The following is a 21388-nucleotide window of genomic DNA, read 5'->3' as shown; positions in this document are numbered from 1 at the left end:
AATACCCTTATCAGCCAAACATAGTTGAATGTTTAAGCTTTCGATTCATGCAAAAAGATCATAGTTTTAGAAGAAATCGACAGAGATATGTGCGATACACAAAAAAGGGGATCAAGTCTCCCCACTCTCCCCTAAGTATAACCTTCTAAAAATACAACAAGAAATCAGAATGCTTTTCTTTTAATTAATTTTTTAATTTATTTCAATTCTTCGTGAAGTTTCATACAAATGGTACAATAAATTTTCAAACATCGATATCTTGAGAATGTTTTTACCTTTCTTACTGAGGAAAGACTATAAAATCACTCGAAAAATTAACTCTTTAATTCGACCTCCTTTAGGCCCACCTTCACGTATGCATATCGGCTTTGTTTAGAAAACCCGAAATGTTGATTTTATTTCGGGAGCGGTACCTTTCTATCGAGCTTCGAGTTTGAAGATCCGACAATCCTTTCGAAAGTTATGAGCATTCAAATATTAATGGCATACCTTTTTGAAGTTGGATCTCACTTTGATGAAAATGATCTATGGATTTATCACCTTTCAATTCAATTACATTTTTCGAGACAGCATTTTACAGTTTGGTTTTTGTTGTGCTTGTATGAAGATTTGGATTTTCCTTACAACTATGAATGATACAGATACCGACTTTGTACCTTTTTAGTTTCAAAATCTTAGATCTAGGAAAAGAATAGGGCGAAAACCATAACTGTTTTGTTTGGTTTACCTTATATCACAGCTCGCCCAGAACTTCAGGAACATTCGACGTCGTTTGGACCTATCCAATCTGCTTGAAATGTGTAGGGGTTGTTTGTACATTAGGGTGTTTCAACCAAACAAAAAAAGTTCTAAGATTACGAAAAACAGTGGTTCCCCTTGTAGAGGATACCCATAAGGACTCTCATGCCAAATATCAGCCCATTTGGTTGAGAATTGGCCTGTCCCCAGCATTTGAAGTTTACATGGAAATTACTATGGGATTTTTGTGCTTTTCGTTCAATCGTTCCTACAGGTCTGGGGACAACATGGATTCACTCGGAATAAAGACAGGTGTGTAGGGGATGGTCCAATGAACACATTCCAGAAGGAATCCGAGTGTCCGGTGTCTCCAAAATCAACGATTCATCCTTCAAAAGCATCGCATTGTCCTTAGTATGCTATGACGGCTAGGAAAAAAACCACGACGCCCCATGTCAGACCAAATTACGCATGATTACTCAAAATGTCTTATGCCATAATTAATTAAAATATTCAGCAATTTTACGGTACTAAAAACAGTCATCTTTTTTACTCAAATTTTTGCCCAATTTGATAAAGATTATTTATGATGAAATATTATTTCAATAAATGACCAGGTAGCAGTTGTTGATCAGTCCGCCTGTGTGCTTCTAGCAGATACGGCGAATGATTACATATTACACTACATCAGATGTAGGTAATCTCGAAAACATAAAACTTTAAAATTCGATATCTCTGGAGCGAAACATATTCATTTCTGTCAATAAGTGATTCTTATGTAAAATTGGCCGGGGAACACGATGGTGAGGTCAAATAAAAAAAATAAGTTGGGGTGTTTTGAGATACAGCCGTTTAAAGTTTTCAATTGCGCAATACAGGTAGAAAAAATAAATAAATCAACATTTTTATCACGGAAATGGATTCTACGTCCAATTTCCTTCAAAATTGATTCTAAGACCGACCTTCTAAGATTAGTGGTTCCTGAGCTATCGTCGTTTGAAACTAGGGAGTTGGTCAAAAATCGCCAAAAAGTCGATTTTTTGGGGAGGTACAAAAATGGAGGCGGTGGTCCGATTTGGATGAAATTCGGGATTCTTGCATGTTTTGACGGTATCAACAGCTCTGCCAAATTTGAGCAGGATCGGAGAGGGTAATTTTCAAATTTGCACTTTTTCGTGCACAGTTGAGATGGAATGACCCACAAGCGATCTCGCTTGCGCAGGTTTGCGCCAAGAAGAAATAAAAGCTTCACTTTTTGAAACCCCCTGTCATATCCGTTCGTTCGTGACTAAGGGTCGTATCAACAAAGTTTAATAAAGCAAAATGTAGAGAATTTTCTTAGCTTTTCAAAAATATTTTTTACAAAAGCATGAGCATGAGCATGAGCATGAGAGATCACCCATGGTTGCCCCTCCGTTGCTGAACAGAACCGTAATATCCTTTCAGCACTACTGATTATAGGCTTCGACGATCTAGTGGTGTTTCCCTTATCAACAGCATGTATGAATGCGCTGAAAAGATAAAACACCATGATTGCTAAAGCTAGATCAGTTGCGAATAGGTAACAGTCATTGGCCACCAACGGCGCCCGCCATGTCAGTTTGTAGACCTCGATTTTAAGGGACGGGAATGTTAGTTAGCGCAGGTTGCTACTAGGGCAGCTGATTTACTCTGTGCTTACACCCCACGAGCGCCAGGAACCTGAAAACTTGTTAGTAGGATAGGGTGTTTGGTCAGGATTCATCATAGAAGATGATGATGCGACCCAAAATCATAGTGTTTGGTGAAAGGTATTATATATTATTCTCAAGGCAAACAATCGGATGCTGCGGATGAGACATTTCCCGTTTATCGGTTGTTAAATTTTAAATGAAATGGTCTAGTCTTAGACAGCCGGCTGTGGAAAGATAGAACAAAAATCATTTGTAATTAAAGAATGAAGGATTAAACAATGTAACTTTTAACTTGAGATGATTTTACGAGTTTTAAATGATTGATGTTTAGTGAGGTACTGATTAACGGTGCGAACGACGAGTTTCGATGTGTATCGAGCTGAAATGGTATGATAGGGTGTTGATAGGGTCAAATCAAACTGGCTAGCTGTCATCGGGACAGCCAAAGCCAGCCGCACCTTCACACGCACACACGCACGCGAAAAAAACGAAAAACACACCGACGGCGGACGCGAAAATTCTTACGACCCTACGGAAAGGAATCGCAAATCTGACTGGCTCAACTGTCATCGAGACAGCCAAAGCCAGCCGCACCTTCACACGCACACACGCACGCCAAAGAAACGAAAAAACACACCGACGGCGGACGCGAAAAAATTTACGACCCTACGGAAAGGAATCGCAAATCCGACTGGCTCAACTGTCATCGAGACAGCCAAAGCCAGCCGCACCTTCACACGCACACACGCACGCCAAAAAACGAAAAACACGAAAAACACACCGACGGCGGACGCGAAAATTCTACGACCCTACGGAAAGGAATCGCAAATCTGACTGGCTCAACTGTCATCGGGACAGCCAAAGCCAGCCGCACCTTCACACGCACACACGCACGCCAAAAAAACGAAAAACACACCGACGGCGGACGCGAAAATTCTACGACCCTACGGAAAGGAATCGCAAATCTGACTCCTTTTCAAAAATATTTTTTACAAAAGTGGGCAAACAGTAATTTAAAAAAAATAACAACTGTGACTATTTTCAAGCGGGGTTCGACCCCCCGTCCTTTGGGACTCGTAAGGCGAATATTGAACATTCAACACACCAGAATTCACCAAAAAAGCTTGGTGAACCGATTTGGAAAGCTTTCAAGGTGAATCTAAGAACATACGAAGAATAAGGGACTTCAAATAACTATGACCGGCCGCATCACTTACCACGGTGAATCCTGGCTTCACACCCATCTTACTAACCCCCTCAAATCTCGCGTGATACTTTGTCGAAGACGCAGCCGATTTAGCGGTCTTCATCACTCAAGTATCGGACTAAAAATTCCCATCCACTTCCCCGTGTCTTACCACTGGTCGTGGCCGGCGCTGTGATTGACTAGCATGATAGGGACACTTGAAAGTTGCGAAGTGGTGATGATTGGTTCCTACTCTTCATCTGTGGTCCACGGAGCAATTCTTGGAGGTCCTGGTCAATAACAGAGTAACAACTACGGGTAGACACCAATGCTATGATATGCTATTCCACCAAAGTACTTTTTGATTGCAAATTCGATTTTAAATCGAAAAATGAAGTTGAAACATTTTTGCGACCAATACTCGATTTTTTGAAAAAATCAGTGTTGATTCAAAAATTCATAGCTCGGTTTAGGATTTTTTGCACATTCTGGAAATTTTTGAAAAGTTGGCATCCCCTAAAACGTATCAAAAAATAAAAAAATAAAAATAGTGTTTTTTTTTGCAAATCAAGTTTTAGTGACAAAAAGTGAAAGTAATAACTAACTTAAACCACCTATGTGGTTGATGCCTTCCTCACTTTTTACCAACAATGGGTAATATGAGTTGTTTGGACACATATTTCAGCATTTTTTTAAGATACAGAAAAATAAGTACACAGATATAACGGAAGTGGTCATAACTTGAGACAGGGTTGCCAGATTATCAATGTTTTGGACTCGTTGGAAATGTCTTTCAATTGCCTAACTAACGATGTATGTTTTGTTCAGTTTATTGCCATTTATTCGACTTTCGAAAATATGCGAAAACACATTTTTATACATAACTTTTGAACTACTTATCGAAACTTCAAACAATTCAATAGCACCGTATGGGACCCTAAACCAAGACGAATGCGACTGGTTTGGAAAATATCAGTGCTGAGAAAACTGAGTGACATTATTGGTCACTTACACACACATATACACACAGACATTTGTTCAGTTTTCGATTCTGAGTCGATATGTATACATCACAGTGGGTTTTCGAGCTTTAAATAAAAAGTTCAATTTTAGAGCAGGATTATAGCCTTACCTCAGTGAGGAAGGCAAAATCATCAATTTTTGTTTACCTTGTATCATTTTTTCAGTGTAGTCCTTATCCATACCTACAATTTTGCTGAAGACACGAAATTGATCAACAAAATTCTTCAGAAGATACAGATTTTTGAATTTTCATTATATGGACAAATTAATGATGCAAAATGGCTTCTTTAGGCATAACGGCCTACAAAAAAAATCGAATGACCGTAATCTCAGAGAATTGCTCAGAAGTCTTATTCTTTGGAATGTTTGTTCCCTTGATTAACAATAATCTTGTTTGATAAAAAATTTACTTGAAACTATTTTTTATGCACTTTAAAAACATCTGTTTTTTGACTGCCTTTCCATGGTGCGGTGCATAATGTTCCACTTTGAAAACAAGCCATTTCGTCTAATACAACGTTCAAGGGTGATAAGAAATGGCTCAAGGGCACTTTTTTTAATATCAAAAGATGTTTAATGTCACGCAACACAAAAGACATTGAACCCTGTTTCGTATTAGGCAAGCTTTGTTGCACGGGTTGTTTTGTCTAGCATAAACGTGCAGACCTCTATAATAAAAATTGAAGAATGTATTTTTGCACACCTAAAAAAAATCAAAAAAGGGTTGTTAAAATTAGGAAAACGTCTGCAATGAGATGTGTTATTGATAAATGTTTGTAATAGTTACATTTAAATATGTTATCCTTGCTGAAAACTTTCACAAAAACATTGTCCTTTGGAATTTATGAAATACATTTTAGCTAAACTCATGCATTCGTCGGAAGTTGCCCACTTTACTTTCTCCACAAACCACCATGAAGCGGGCATCATTTGAACTTTTTAGTCACTTCCTTTCGGTAACTTCCCGCCATATGAATTACGATGGGTGGTTGTGGAGTTCAAAAAACGGTTGAACCGGGCAAAAGTCAGAGCATGTGTTCCGTGGAGTGCAACCTTTCGAAAGCGCGAGGGTTATGAAACATTTAATCCAATTAAGGCCCCGCAATGACCCAAAAAAAACTGCCCGCCACGACGTCCCACTTTTCCTGCAAGCCGACTTGGCCAGTGCGAAGTCGTGGCTATAGGTTGCACACGTGTTACATACACACACACACCTCTTGGGAAAGTGTATCGATTTGGCAACTTCATGCCAAAACATGAGCTCCACGAAATGCACACAGTTCGTGAACACCTCAATCCGTCCTGCCTGACTTAAATTGTCGAGCTCCCTCGAAAAACAAAAAAAAAAAACAGAACAGCAAGTTGAAGCTTTGACTTACCTTTCATCCTCGAGCAGTGGCGTGACGAGCGATGCCCGGAGGCGGACCACCTTCATGCTCTGCATCGGGAACAGCTGGCAGAAAGGGCCGAGGAACTTGGGGTCGTAGCAAAAGTTCGGAAAGAGCCGGCAGTGTCGCCAGAGGCGCGTATTGTGGCTGAACAGATAGTTGTGCGTTTTGCCAAACTCGAGATAGTTCTCCATCTCGGTGTAATCGCACTTGAGCAGATTTCTCAGGTTGTGGATCGCGATCCGATCGTTCGGCGGACCCCGGATCTGCACGATGTCAAAGTCGAGCAGCGGTTCGTAGTGGTAGTAGTTGCCAGGCATCGAGTTCAGGATGTCCCCCAAAAATGTGGACCCCGATCTCCACGTCGTAATGATGATGCTCCGGATGGGCGTCCCGCCCGTTTCCGGCGTCATGTCAGCCAGCTTGGTCGCCTCGTTGCTGTACGCCCCGTTCGGGTACTCGAACTCGGCCATCTCGTCCGCTATCCGGGACCGCTGGTAGTTGAGGACATCCTCGATCGTTACGGTCGAGTTCTGCGGCGTCGGTACGGGCGGGTTCGTATCGTACGAGGGCCCGCTGAATGACTTTGAGCTGTTTGTGAAACGAAAACAAGAGAAAAGAAGAGAACGAGTTCAAAACACTATCCAAGTTCAAAGCAAGCAAACGGTCCAGCAGTTAGTTGTGCGATCTTATCGGCCGGCACCCACGCACGAAAAAGCGAAGTGGAATTAAGAACGGGTAAGATGCTCTACAACTCTCTCTCTCTATTAGATTCTTTTTGCAACAAAATTGTACTAGTTTTTGCCAGCTTAGATTGGTTGGCCTGAATAAATTTCGGTTTAAACCACACAGAAAGAGCAGTAATTAATACGCGTGCTAAGCAGCGGTGCGATGATTCGCTTTATCGGTTAATTCTATTGAGATACTGCGCAATAAAGAAAAGATGGAAGCCGAAATTAAAAAAAGTTGGTGAAATCTACCACCAGTGTTGGAATTCGAGCGAGAAGAAGGAAAGCATTTCTCGCTCGCTCGCGGGGTACAGAACTTGTAGTACTTTTCTCTTCTCGATCGCGCTCGCGTTTTCGTTCGCGTTCTCGCTCTAGCCGCGAGCGCTCGCGGGGGCAATCGATGAGTTTCTATCGGCAGCTCACGAGACTCACGGCGAGAACTTGAGAGAGAGGATTTTTTCTTGCGAGAGCGCGAGAATACCAATACTGTCTATCACAGATCGACTTTTTTGAAAATTTTAATGTTATTTACAAGAAAAACACAATTTTTATTCTCAAAAGTAAGATTCCCATTGTAAATTTTATGCTCCACAACATTGTAAAACACTCCAAAGGGACCATCCATAAACCAGGTAGTCGCTTTTTTGTATCTCCGACCCCCCTCCCCCCCTCGAGGACAATTTACATACAAATCAAATCTTTTTTTTATGGAGTATAGAGGTGGACAATCGCTGAACAGTCAATGTTTACCCAATGATACTCGAAGGTTTGAATGGAAAAAAAATCGGAAAAGTGTATGAAAACCACAATGTTCACTACATTCTACAACTTTTATTAAAATATTCCTAAAAGTGAGATTCTTTTTGGAATGTTAATGCTCTACAACTTTGTAGAACATACTAATGTTATAAATCTCGATCCTGAACAGTTATCAGCAATTTAAAAAAGTTAGTTTTGTATGAAAAATCTTTAGGGTCGAGTATCAATCCAATTTCGCTCAAAATTGGCACAGATGCTAAAAAAGTTTTTCGCTTGTGAAGCAGGCGATCATTTTTTTGGGCACCCTCTTCATTTGCAACAGAAATGATCCCTTACAACTCTAGTTAGAACCTAAAGAAACTTTTTTTTGTTAAACAAGAGAAATAAATCTAATTGAATTGAGTTGAATGATTGTCGATCCGACCTGTTTAAACTGAGATTTGAACTTTCAAAGAATGAAATTTATTTAAAAACGTTACTTAAGCCACCTTTAGGTGGTTGGTGCCTTCTTTGCAGTCATGAAAGTGAATACACTACACAGCTTCAAAAAAGATAATAAATAACACTTTGTTTTATCAAAATATCTGAGATCCGTCCTCAAAAAAGTGTATTGAAAACACTAAAGTTCTTATAACTTTTGATAGGGTTTTCAGATCTTCAATCTCTTGTGCACGTTGGAAAGGTATTTTGATTACCTATCCAAAGATGGGTCGTATGATAGATCCGGACAACTTTTTCATCAAAATATTTGAAATCCGGCCTCAAAAAAGTGTATAAATATCACTTAATTGCTCATAACTTGGGTTGTCAGATCATCAATATGTTGAATGCGTTGAAAAGGTCTTTCAAATACCTTTCTAATAATATATAGTATGACGGGGTTTCTTACAAAAACCACCCTTTTTACAATCGTCAGAAGTTTAGCCAAAAATCATTTTTTTAGCATAACTTTTGAAGTACTTTACTTAACTTCAAAATATTAACTAGGGTCTTGTGGGACCTCAAGACGTATCGAATAAGACCAAAACGGTCCAAATCGGTTCAGCCAGTCCGGAGATAATCGTGTGCATATTTTTGGGTGCACGGACTTACAGACATACACACGCACAGACATTTGTTCAGAATTTGATTCCGAGTCAATAGGTATACGTGAAGGTGGGTCTACGAGGTCAATTAAAGAAGTTCATTTTTCGAGTGATTTTAAAGCCTTTCCGCACTGAGGTGAGGAAGGCAAAAAAAAAGAGTATTTTAAAGTGCAACCCATTTAGTCTCATTATGCAATCGACGATATTTGATATCATGACTAATATTTCAAAAGAGCTTTAAATTTGTTATTTCGTCGTTTTTATTAGTCATGAAAAATAAGGAAATTTCAAAATGGTATTTTTTACTTTGAAAATCAGATCAATAGTTTCCAAGTCATCATTGACTGAAAAATTAGAGTTGATTGGGTAGCACCTAAAATAGTAGTTTATGCAACAAGTTGCAAAAAGAGGATTTTTTCAGCATGAGTCGTACATTTATCCTACGAGGTTCACCGAGTTGGATAAATACGAAGAGTGCTGAAAAAATCAAGTTTTGCAACGAGTTCCATACAACATTTTTTGCAATTCCAAAAAACACACACTGAGTGAAATTTTATGTCAAATTTTCATGTATTTTGTTGATAAATCGTTTAAATCAAAAAAATGTTGAAAAGTGTTACTTTTCGAAACAAGTGTTGAAAAGTTCAACTTTTCAGTACCCATTTGAGTGCTGAAAAGTAGAACTTTTCAGCATTTATTTTGAAAAGTGTTGCTATTCGATTCTGTTATTTTTGGTACAGAAAAGTAGGCTATTTCGTCGTTCAAGAATGACAGGAAAAGCAAGTAGTTTCAAGACGGAATTGCAAAAATATATTTTTTTCCTAATTTTTCATTTTTTGAATATCTCCGTTACAACAATGCGGACCGACAATTTAATATTGTAATGAATTTTCTCTGCCAATGTTTTACAGAGATAGTTTATTTTTGAATTTTTAAAAGCCAAATCATTCAAAAAAAAAATTACATATCTTCAAATGGTTAATAAAAATCAATCAAAATAAAAAAAACCAAAGACTTAAAACTTTTAATGCAAGACCAATTAACCATTAAACAAGTTTTCGTCAATACTTATAGTTTTTGAAGACCAATGATTGCAAAACAACTGGACTAGTTGTAAAATTTATTTTAAAACACTTTCTTCATCCACATTTTGAAACCGTGGCTTGTAATGTCATTTTTTTTGCTCGTGCTCGAATTTAAAAATATATCATGTTTGACAAAGTTAACAATGTTTTTATAAATTTTCATATTTCAGCTTGCCTATCCCCGGACAGCACTCACTGTCACGCGGAACAAGCCATTGCACTTCAATGCAGCTCGGTTACTTTCATATATGACCCAATTTGAAACTGATCCAGTGCACGGGCCCTTTGCCTTTCTCTTGTGAGTCTCTACACAGTCTGCCCAGCCCGGAGCCAAGTCAACTTTCGCCCTTTTTTCCTGTTACGCTTACGCCTAACTTACCCGTAGAACTTGTGCGCGTTCAGCAGCCGCAGGTTGGCGTTGCGTTCGCGCGGCTTAAAGTATTCGGTCGCGTAGTTGTTGGACGTAAACCGGTGACTCGCAAAGAGCAACAGGATGCACAACCCACTGACCGCACATACTCCGATCAAATTGATGCGACGCGACATGGTTTCTTGCTGCCTAGGTTTGCTGCTGGTGGGCAATACTTTCTCCATAAAAACAACCAGCACGTATTTTTGAAACACACACTTGACAATCCACAGCTGGGTGGCTCTTCTCTTCGGTAGGTATTCTTCTTCACTGTTTAGTTAGTTGCATCGAGCGATTGACTATCATTTATTCACCTGGCTTGATGGCCAAGATATTGGACAAGACCACCAGGTTGGATGTCCAGAACGTAACACGCCCTTTTCTGGACCGAGCAGAACTTCTTCATATCATCTTCGAAACTTTTTTCGACAACACCCGAGCTTAAGTGGCCCGATCGCCGTCATAGGTGGTCACTGGGCTGGGGACTCATTTGAACACGGACAGACACACGTTCACTTTTAGCAATGCCATTAGCATACGTACGGTGTATCCTTCACACGACGATCCACTCTAGAGACCACCCCACCAAATTGAAGTCCGTGGTCGTAGAGCCACGTACCAAGGGAATTTATTCAAGTAGCCCAGCTAACACCCCGTTTCAAAGACACTGGACACCATCATCGGACCATGTTCGGATACTTCCCGACAGACCCACAAAAAACCGCACAAAAACGAAACGCCACTTTCCAGCACTCGAACGACCCGAAATCACAGACAAAAAAGAAAAGAAAGAAACATTAATAGCACACAGGTTTAGCAAAAATTTATTCCGCGACCGCGATGTTGAAAGCGCGACGGATGGAAGTGAATTGTGTGACTTTCGATTCCGAGATGTTGTTATTTTTTCCGTCCGCTTTGACTTGAGTTGCATTTCTGACGTCCGGAGCAGAAACGTCAGTCAGTGGAACGCCCGCCCATCTAGAAACACTGAAAAGACTGAAAAGACCTTTTTGCGCTTGCCCGCTTTGTGCGAGGCACGAACATGTTTGAACAGACCGTTAACCTTTCAACAGCTGGTTAATTCTAAGTAGGTAACAGAGTAAGCGGGTGCGAATCGACTAAGTTTACTGAATTACAAAAAGTTACAAAATTACCATGGAGATTTAAAACCATGTTTTCGTTGAATTTTTAAAACCATGGCTTGTAAATTTAATTTTTATAATTTGCCTTCCCTCGACTTTGGCCTGAGTCATGGAAAATGTCAATGAAAACATTTATGTATACAGTCCAGACTCGATTATCCGAAGCCTCGATTATCCGAAGTTTCGATTATCCGAAGGTTTGTATGGGACTTTGGTTAATCGAATCACGAACAATTTTAAACATCAAATTCGAGTTCTGCAACCCCATTTTAGTCAAATTTGAATAGTTGATTGCCTATTAAATAATATAATGCATTTTTCCAATATTTCAACACCGCCATATTGGTCGCCATATTGGATTTAAAAGTTTTAAATCACTTTAACGTTGTTTAGGGGTCATACTTAAGCTCGACAATAAAAAATTAGGCAACGAAAAAAAAAATTTTTTTTTCGTGATTCGATTATCCGAAGTTTTGATTATCCAAAGTGAATTTTTCCGAGGCCTTCGGATAATCGAGTCTGGACTGACTGACTACTTTGAAAATATTTACACCTGCCCAGCAAAAATAAATTCGGGATCACATCTTTGGTATGACACTACACGGAAAGAAGGTTTATCGTGAATCTTACTAATTTTCGGTTAAAAACCCTAAAAAAATTGGTTGTTTTTCCAACCACGATTTTTTTTAGCTGGAAATCCTAAAAAAAATTCCTGGATTTGACAGCTGGATCCAGGTCCTAAAAATGATAAATCTAGCTAATTTTTTAGTAAATTTTACTAATTTGCTAGCTGGAAAAATGCTGTCAGTCTCAAAAGCTGTATGTTTTGAGAAGGTCTGTTAGCTATTTTAGCTAGATTTTATGGTATTCTAGGAAGTTTTATAGTTAGCCCAGCGAGTTTTTAGGCTGTTTCAACCAGTTTTTTTGGAATCATTCTCAAAATTTTCCATTGATGGCTGCGAAGCCAGGTATTTTCACACATCTTTTTAGCTAGTTTAGCCAACTTTGCCACTATTCTTGGTAGGTGTTTTGGTTGGTATAGCTAATTTTTCCACTATTTCTACAAGTTTTCTTTCAAAAGCCTCCGTTTCTGCCTGCAAAGCACGCATTATTCACCCAGCCTTTTGGCTGATTTAGCTCGTTTCTTTTTTGTTCTTGCTTCGTTTTTCGGTTAGTCCAGCTAATTTTTCGACTGTTTCAACTGGTAATTTCGAAATCATTTTTAAAAATCCCTTGCTGCCTGTAAAGTTGTTTTTTATTTTCAAAAAGACTTTTGCTGGTGTAGCATGATTTTCCGCTATTCTTGGTACGTTTTTTGGTAGTCCAGCAAGTTTTTTGGATGTTTCAATAGTTTCCAGGCTTTTAAACTATGTTATAGTTGATCATCCTAATTGTACGGCTTTGTTGCGATATTCTATTGACAAATAAAAAAAAATGAAATACAGTAATACAAAAATACAAAAATACAAAAATACAAAAATACAAAAATACAAAAATACAAAAATACAAAATTACAAAAATAAAAAAATACAAAAATACAAAAATAAAAAATACAAAAATACAAAAATACAAAAATACAAAAATACAAAAATACAAAAATACAAAAAAAAAACAAAAATACAAAAAAAACTTACAAAAAGTTATTTTGGTTAAATTATAGTAAATTCATGTTAAAATTAAACTATGTTTTGCATTTAACAAAGTTTAAATATAACATCAAATTACTTTCACTTAAACAAAATAACTTTACTTTATCCAACTTAATTTAACTAAATTTAACTTAATTTAACATACTTTAACATAATTTAACTAATTTAACTTAACTTGATTTAACTTAACTTAACCTAATTAAACTTAATTTAACTTAATTTAACTTAATTTAACATAATTTAACTTAATTTAACTTAATTTAACTTAATTTAACTTAATTAAACTTAACTAAACTTAATTTAACTTGATTCAACTTTATTTAGCTTAATTTAACTTTATTTAACTTTATTTGACTTTATTTAACTTTATTTAACTTAAGTTAACTTAATTTATCTTAATTTAGCTAAATTTAACTAAATTTAACTTAATTCAACATAATTTAACTTAATTTAACTAAATTTTACTAAATTTAACTTAATTTAACTCAATTTAACTCAATTTAGCTTAATATAACTTAATGAAACTAAATTTAACTTAATCAAACTTATTTTAGCTTAATTAAAGTTAACTTAATTTAATTTAACTTAATTTAACTCAATTTAACTTAATTTAACTTAATTCAACTTAATTTAACTTAATTCAATTGAATTTAACTTAATTTATTTTAGTTTAACCTAATTTAACTTAAATAAACTTATTTTAACTTAATTAAAGCTAACTTAACTTAATTAAACTCAATTTAACTGAATTTTACCAAATAAATTTAAATTTAACTAAATTCTACCAAATTACATTAAATTTAACTGAATTCTGCCAAATGTAATAACATTTGAATAAATGTACTTACATTTACCTATATTCATCTACATTTACCTAAATTCAACTACATTTTTCTAAATATAACCATTTTCAACTTAATTAAGCTCAATTTAACTGATTTAATTTAATTTTACTTAATTAAACTTGATTGAAATTAATTTGACATATATTCACTGAATTTAACATAATTTCATCTCAATTTTACTTAATTTAACTTTATTTTACTTAATTTTACATAAATTTACTTTATTTTACTTAATTTTACTTAATTTTACATAATTTACTTAATTATGCTTAATTTTATTTAATTTTGCTTAATTTTACTTAATTTTGCTTAATTCTACTTAATTTTGCTTAATGTTACTTAATTTTGCTATTTTTTTTAAATTTTACTAAATTTAACTTAACACAACTTAATTTAACCAAATTTGGGCAAATTCAACTAAATCACACAAAAAATAACTAATTTCAACTGAATGTATCTGAATTTAACTAAATTTTGCTTAATTTAACTATTTTTTTTTTAAATTCATCTTAATTCAACAAAATTTAATTGAACTTGTCTAAACTTTACTTTATTTTACTAATTTAAACTAAATTTAATCAATTTTAACGAAATTTTACTAATTTAAACTAAATTTAACTAATTTTAACTAAATTTTATCAATTTAACTGATTTTAACTGAATTCTACATTTTTATTTAAATTTTACCAAATGTAACTTAATTTAAGTAACCTTAAATTGATTAAACTTAATTTCACTTAATTTAACTTAATTGAACTTAATTTAACTTCATTTCTAACAATATTTAACAATATTTATGGATGTGCTTAAAAGGCATTAGGCACCCTATTTGTTCGGAGCTGTCAAACATTGGCCAATCTATGTCTAGACATTCTGTACCCGCCGCCCTCCAGGTGGACAGATGTCCATACAAAAAGTATACTGTGGACAATCGCCAGCCTCCCTTTCCCCTGCCAAAGTGTTCACGTGGTTTAGGGATGCTCCCACTTTATGTTAAGTACATGTTTTTACCTACGCATCATCCAAACAATAACGAGAGGCTCAACTTCTAACCACTTTCTCTCAACACAAAAACTTCTCACCTTATCTACTGAAACTTACCTTCAGGTGCCGATCCGCAGAAAACCTTCCAGGCTTTTGATTTATTCACTCACACAACACATTCTATCACCTTTTGCACTTGCACTTGCACTCAAACAGCACACATAACCATCAAAAACTTCGCGACCTGAGCGGCTCAAACAGGATCGAACACGATACAAGACGATGCTTTGTTTTGGTCTCGAACTGATGACCTGTCAAAAATCCATGCTGCCGGTTCCAGCTAATTTTTGGTAAAATTACGCAAAATTGTGCTGAAACACCATTATTTTTGGTAAAATCTCTCCTGTCATTTTGATTTGGGCTGTCAGTTTTGGAAAGCAAATCAGCAATCAGGGTTAGCTATTTCACCAATCACAGGTTGGTAAATTTAGCTGTAATTTTAGCTGATTCAACCAAAAAAATCACTGTTTCACCAATTTGAAGCCAGCTAATTTGAATTGTTAAATTTTGGATAGAACTCTTTTCCGTGTACAGAAATTCATTAAATTTATAGACATGGAAAAGGATTTTTCACTGATATTAAACTTCTAACATCGGAATTCGTTTCAAATATTTGTTTGTGTTATTAAAATGTGGTCAACGCGTTTGAATAATCGGGAACAGTTAAGCCTGGCTGCAATGCCATACGGTGGGCACCCCTAAATGAAACAAACCGATCCCCCAACAGTTACTAATGGAGCTTTCTCAACTTTCTACGTGCGCCAACTCACAACCGTAAATAATAAAGAAAACAACATTTATTTTGGGAATGTTGAATTGTCTATTTTTACAATGATTCTGCTTTAGTTTGTTTTTTAATTAAAATATTTTTGCTATATTTTTTCTGATTTTCGTGTTTTTTTTTTGTTTGTTTAATTTTTCTTCCGCTTTACTTGCTCTCGATCCAGAGAGCCTTTTCTCTGTTTAATTTTGTTCAAAAATTTGGAATCTGCGTACATATTGTTTCCTTTTTGCTTTTTTTTTTTGTTTCGTTTTGTGAGTCGAAAATGGCCAAAATTTGAGTAGGTGTTTGTTTGTCGTTTGAAACGTAAACCGATAATCCGAAACGGAAATTGTCGAGTGTTTTTAGTTTTCTAAATTTTGTGTGAGTGTGTTTGTGTGTGTGTGTTTGGGAAATAAAATGTAAAAAGTGTCTTTATATCTAAATAACCGACAAGTTAGATATTTACCTAGAAAGCTTGTGCTCAAACAGCGGAAAGGGGAAAAGAAGTCAAAGAATTTGAAAATTGAAAATGGGATTGGAATGTTTTGTTTTTGTTTTTCAATTGTTGGTTCGCATTTTGTGCAGTTTAATCGAAAACCGATTTTTGTTCGTGTGTTGACTATATTATCTAAATTAGGCACTTTACTATTATTACGAATTGATCGAAGCATATCTGTAGAGATCTATATAAATAGAAGTGAAATGGAAACTAGCATAAGAGTTTTGCAGCACATTGACTTTCTAGGGAATATATCAGCTTTCCAGACAAACTTTGTATGGGCGAGATCGGGGGGAAATAAAGCAATTTTGATATAAATATACAATGTTTAAACAATTGCACACTATTGCTGCTACCGTTCAATTACCTGCTAAAAATTGTTTTAACTTTTTCCTCAAGCTTTCGTGGATTTTGCTTCCTCATTTATACAGCTTCGTTTTTTTTTCAATTATCTGTCGGTGAACATTTGACAATGTTTTTGTTTGGTAATTATTACGATGCTTTCATGATTTCATATTTAACAATTCTATCTACATCGCTTGTTATGACAAAACCGTATTATGCTTAAATATTGAATTGGTTTCCTGTTTTTTTTTCTTCTATTTTAACTTCCACCTTCGCTTCTTCTAGTTAAATTACCGCGATTCGTTCTAGCCGGAAATGTGACCGATTTCCAGCAGCTCTTACAGTAGTTAATGTTCAAATCACATTTGAAACGGATTTTTTTTTCGATACCCTGTAAAATTATGGTATATAAAATGGAATTTACGCTTGTTTCATCTCTCTCGATTTCAAATTTTGATTACACTTTGTTTGGTTGAAATTAATATTTGATGTTTGGTTGGTTTACCATTCGACGATTTTTTTTCTTGTTGTATTTTTGTCTGATGTGTAGGTAATACAAAATGTGAAGAAAACGTTTTTTTTATCAAAGTCATGTTTGTGCTTAGAAGCGAATTGTGATAATTGAGTTTACACTCCTTTTTCGGATTTTGTTAACCTAATGCGTTTGAAATTAACAATTTTAAGAGAAGGTTTGTGTAGGTGTTTAGGATATAGGTTGCATTACATTTTTTTTTTGTCAAACAAAGGGAAAGTTTTACGAGTTTTGTTGATTCTTGCAAGTTTATCATTAAAGACGACACTATCGTTTCAGGATAATTCTTTGGCAGTAGTTCTCTCTATTTTATTGGTATGATACTATATGTTCTTTTGTTGTCATATAAATCTTTCTACAACCGTCTCCAAAACTATCTAAAAACTATATTTACACTCATACTGTTCGTGTTCAACGAAGTTTATCTGCCATTCAAGTTTTCTTTTTGTTGTATTTTGTTGCAGGTGGACATTCTACAAACTAGAATGTGCCGGTTGTTTTTTAAGTTCTAATTTTTTGTTTGTTTTGTCTAATATTTCACCACTTTCGTGAGTTAAAGCCATTAATTCTCTGTGTTGCTGATAATTAGTAACAAAAACGAAACATCACGTCTAATAGGAAAAGAACAAACATCAATAACTAAGAGTAGGATACAATGCTTTTTCAGGGCAATTTTGAACCGAATCAATCTTGTCAAAGTTTACCAACTATTGAGGTTACCTTGCATTAGTTTCGTGTGATCGTTGCAAGCAAAATGATCTTGCGGTGTTATTTTAAAAACGGAGTTTCTTTGTGCGTTTCAGAGGACGTTTCAACCCTATTCGAAAGCCGTCATTCCAATCTTGTCGATTTTTAGTTTGAACTAGTTTTAGTAATATTTTGTCACTAGTTGTCTCAGTAGTATGGAACATCGAACGAGAATTGTCTTCGCTCTGCGTTTCTAGTTTACTTATGTTTTGCTTTGAACACATATTCCTGAGGAATTTCGTCGATTCAATTAATTTGTTAGTTTTGCGGTCAACACTGTAAACTAGCGTGGTCCAAGAATTTTTGATTATTGCCTTGTGCATCATCCGGAATTTTGTTGTACAATGATCTCAGAATCTTGTCTCTTAAAATTTAAGCTTATTTAGATAAGAACGAGTGAAGATTTTCCACAATAAATTATTTCAAAATCTCACAAAAACTTTACCAAATGAGCTAAGATGTTCAAATTAGACCCTTAAATCACAGTAAGATGGAATTGTGGTTCATGCACAAGAATATACTTTCTTCTTTCTAGTGAAACTGTGGACCAAACCACTCTTAACGATTTTTTGCCAAAATCAGCTCAATAGTTGGTCAACTTTGCGCAATCGCCACCCAATAAATGCCATGGGGCCATGAGACGTGCGGTCCTAATGTGGTTTGTAGAGGGGTTAAGGTTGTTTTCTTTTGTAAAAGTAATACTTTTCGTTTGAACTAGGTAGAAACTCTGGTTCGGATCGCGATTAATACCGTTTTGGTTTTTGTTTCGTCAAATGAGGAATGAAAAATCGAAGGCAAAATTAAAAGTCTTCTAGCAGAACTCTGCCACTACTGTTGAGGGGAGTTGTTTCAAGGAAAGGAAGGGCTCAAGAAAAAACATGCTTTTAAAAAAGGCACAGTGGGCACGTGAAGCTGCATAGCGCGATCCCATTTGATTCGATCTATTTATTGTCTTCTAATGTTGTATTTGTGTAAACGTGTGTGTTTGCGTATGTGGGCATGTGTAAGTGTGTTCCTGTATGCACGTGCTAAATGATGTCGTCGTGTGCTAAATGATGTTCGTCGCAAAGCATTTGGAGCAAAACCATAATTATTGTCCTATCAATCGTTGTTCCAACAAACTTCTCCCGGAAACAACACAAGTGATAGAGAAAGTACAAACAAATAGACGTCACTTTGAAATGAATTCGAAAATTCACCACCGCCATTTCTTATTCACCACTGCTCATTTACCCTCGTTTGACAGTTGCTTGAAGCTTTGCACTCGTTCACAACTAGATGTTACTAGTGAGACTTGATTGACAGGTGTTTATTTTTTTTTTGTTTTTACGTCTATTTGTCTGTGGCGGAAGGTTTGCTAACAGTTCGTTATCCAATATGCTCGCTGTGTGTGTTTCTGTGTGTATGAAGTTTAGTTATGTGTGTTATCGTTTAAATATGGACGGCAGATAAGATAAATACTCCAAAAACTAACTCATTCCGCACTAATCCCTCACGCTACGTTACTGGAGAGATACTGATCAAATGTTAGATGAAAGTATCAACTAAATTGGAATAGATTTATAAAATAGTTCCATTGGGACGGATGTAGCGTACGTTATGCTATGATCGGGAAAATAGTTAAGCTGGTTTGTTCTCTACTAGGTTACATACATTACACTCTGTATGACTATTTTTTTTTTTAGAAAAATATCAACGCCACTTTGGATACTTCTCGAGCTGAGACGTTTCACTTACTACTTTGTGGAGATTGCTTTTCTGGCGCCATAATGCGGAATACCTACTGGTTCAACCTAAGCCAGGCCAACATGCCGGAGAATCCAGGAATCTAGTTCGCGCCTTACAAGCCCGGAATCACTTGAAACCAAGAAGTAAATCAAACAACATTAACAAACTTATTAGCTTCTTTAGCCCACTGTGCTGTAGACGGGGTTAGTCGGGGGAATGTATGATCCTTGGATATTTGATAAACGGGTGTGAATAAGTTTGGAGAAGCTTACGGGTTTCAACAAGGATATGTTAACATGGGGACAAACAAAGCTGAGAATAAGAATCCAAGTGTGGTTTCGATTCTGTTCGATCACTTGCGGAATTGATTCCAAACGATTCACCACCACCACGATGTGTAGCCTTTCGTTGACCTGCCAACTTCTTAACCAGCCCAATAAAACTTCATGCGTAGCTGGATTCCACGATCTCTCCGCCTTTGCAAAACCTTGCTCGTACTATTAGTGATATCTACAATAATATCTTCCTGCACCATATTAAAAACCCGTTGACTAGAAGTTTTGCTATTTTAGTATAAATACGTTACGAAATTATACGCCTCTATATGTGTGTATGTGTCTGTGTGGCCTTTATACTTCACTGTAATTTGAAACAACTGCGTTTATCCAAAAATCAACGTCTTTCTCCTCGCCGCTGTACTGTACTCTGCTTACGGTTATTACTTTTAAGTTTTCTTTCAATTTATTACTGTACGAAATCTGTTTGTTGCTAAATTAATATAATTTATATATTATTGTTTCTCCTCCCACCGGTCGCCCCTCTAGTCAGCTACTAAGCAAACCTCGCGGTTCCCTCAAAAAACCATAATCAATAGTTAATGCTCGGCGCGAAAGATGCAGCAAAGCATCGACGAGGATTGGAAAGATTTTGCATTATGTACAGGATGAAGGAGGTTGTTGGTAGAAGAGACTGCAAATGTTTGTGCCCAAGTGCACCAAGTCAGCAAATTAGTTCGCGCTCGTTCGTGCCATTCAGGATACAGTTCCCCACGCGTTGTGTTGTCCCCAGCGAACCCGGAACTCGACGAATCCAACTAATCCTACGTGGTGGCCCTATATGTGGTGTACGCTAATGCATTGATGTTTCCGATTTAGTATTTGGGGTTTGGTTTACGTGTCTGTACGTGTGTATTTGTGGGTGGAATTTGTTGATCCAGTTCAAAAGAGAGATTCCTTCAGCAGCATCTGCGCTGCGAGTTCTACCAGGTTCTGCGATGAGGTCGTCCACAGTACTATCCAGTAGAAGATCTTGCGGATTGCAGCACGTGCGGGGAGATTACCGAGCATCGCCGCCGCCGTCGAAGAGTGGCGCAGGACATAGACATACGGGTCATCCAGGTTCCGTGGCGCATTATCACGCACTAGAGTAGTCGAGCGGCGAGCGGTTCGAGGGTCCCGGGATGGCATCGTCGTCCAGCACGAACGTGGGACTCTGCCGGGACGTTGAGGCGATTGGTTGGTAGTGGTAGCCCTGGCGGTTACGATGATTTGCCGACTTTTGCAAGTTGCCAAGGGTTGGGCGCTGGTTGTACGCTTGGTCGGGACGTTTTACTGGAAAGAAGGATGGCAAATTAAGGGGCAAAGTCTTGAATATGTTAATACTTTTTATTTTTACATAATAACATTTTTTAACTTCGTTACATCCTGAGCAACCATGCGTCCCCTCAGAAATGTAATACCCATTGAGAAGATTATGGAGGCGCTTGGTACATTCCTATAATTATGCTCACGTTTTAACTTTTCTCAGAAATAGTGGGAATCGCCAATACAAATTAATTTAAATGTAGAGGCAAATCAATAGGTTGATGTTTGTTCGTTCATTTGAACAACCTTCACCTTCTTGATCATTCGCTGCATTTAAAAAGCTCATACTGCCAACTGGGGCGAATTGGGACATCAGTTTTAACCATATTAGAGCACAATATTTTGGCAAAAAATAAAAATAAATTAAACATTGAATT

General features: G+C 36.6%; 2 protein-coding genes across 3 annotated transcripts in view; both read right to left on the bottom strand.

Annotated features, from left to right (window-relative positions):
* LOC6031792 (carbohydrate sulfotransferase 1) overlaps positions 1-10996 on the bottom strand; it is a 46865-nt gene extending 35869 nt beyond the window's left edge. Inside the window, exons 1-2 of the mRNA XM_001842448.2 lie at positions 10045-10996; positions 6000-6599 (exon numbers count right to left, since the gene is read on the bottom strand). Of these exons, the coding sequence (XP_001842500.2) occupies positions 6000-6599; positions 10045-10259 (815 nt within the window). The 5' untranslated portion in view covers positions 10260-10996. The remainder of the gene's footprint in view (positions 1-5999; positions 6600-10044) is intronic.
* A 4554-nt stretch (positions 10997-15550) lies between these two features.
* LOC6031793 overlaps positions 15551-21388 on the bottom strand; it is a 41824-nt gene continuing 35986 nt past the window's right edge. The window contains exon 8 of one of the 2 annotated variants that reach the window (XM_038253699.1): positions 15551-20978. In XM_038253699.1, the coding sequence (XP_038109627.1) occupies positions 20782-20978 (197 nt within the window). In that variant the 3' untranslated portion in view covers positions 15551-20781. The remainder of the gene's footprint in view (positions 20979-21388) is intronic. The other variant, XM_038253697.1, reaches the window with a different exon arrangement.

The sequence above is a fragment of the Culex quinquefasciatus genome, chromosome 2 (assembly GCF_015732765.1).
Source record: "Culex quinquefasciatus strain JHB chromosome 2, VPISU_Cqui_1.0_pri_paternal, whole genome shotgun sequence".
In the NCBI taxonomy this organism is placed as follows: Eukaryota; Metazoa; Arthropoda; class Insecta; order Diptera; family Culicidae; genus Culex; species Culex quinquefasciatus.
Note: the sequence above shows the minus strand (reverse complement) of the source record. Positions and strands in the feature narration are given on the sequence as shown.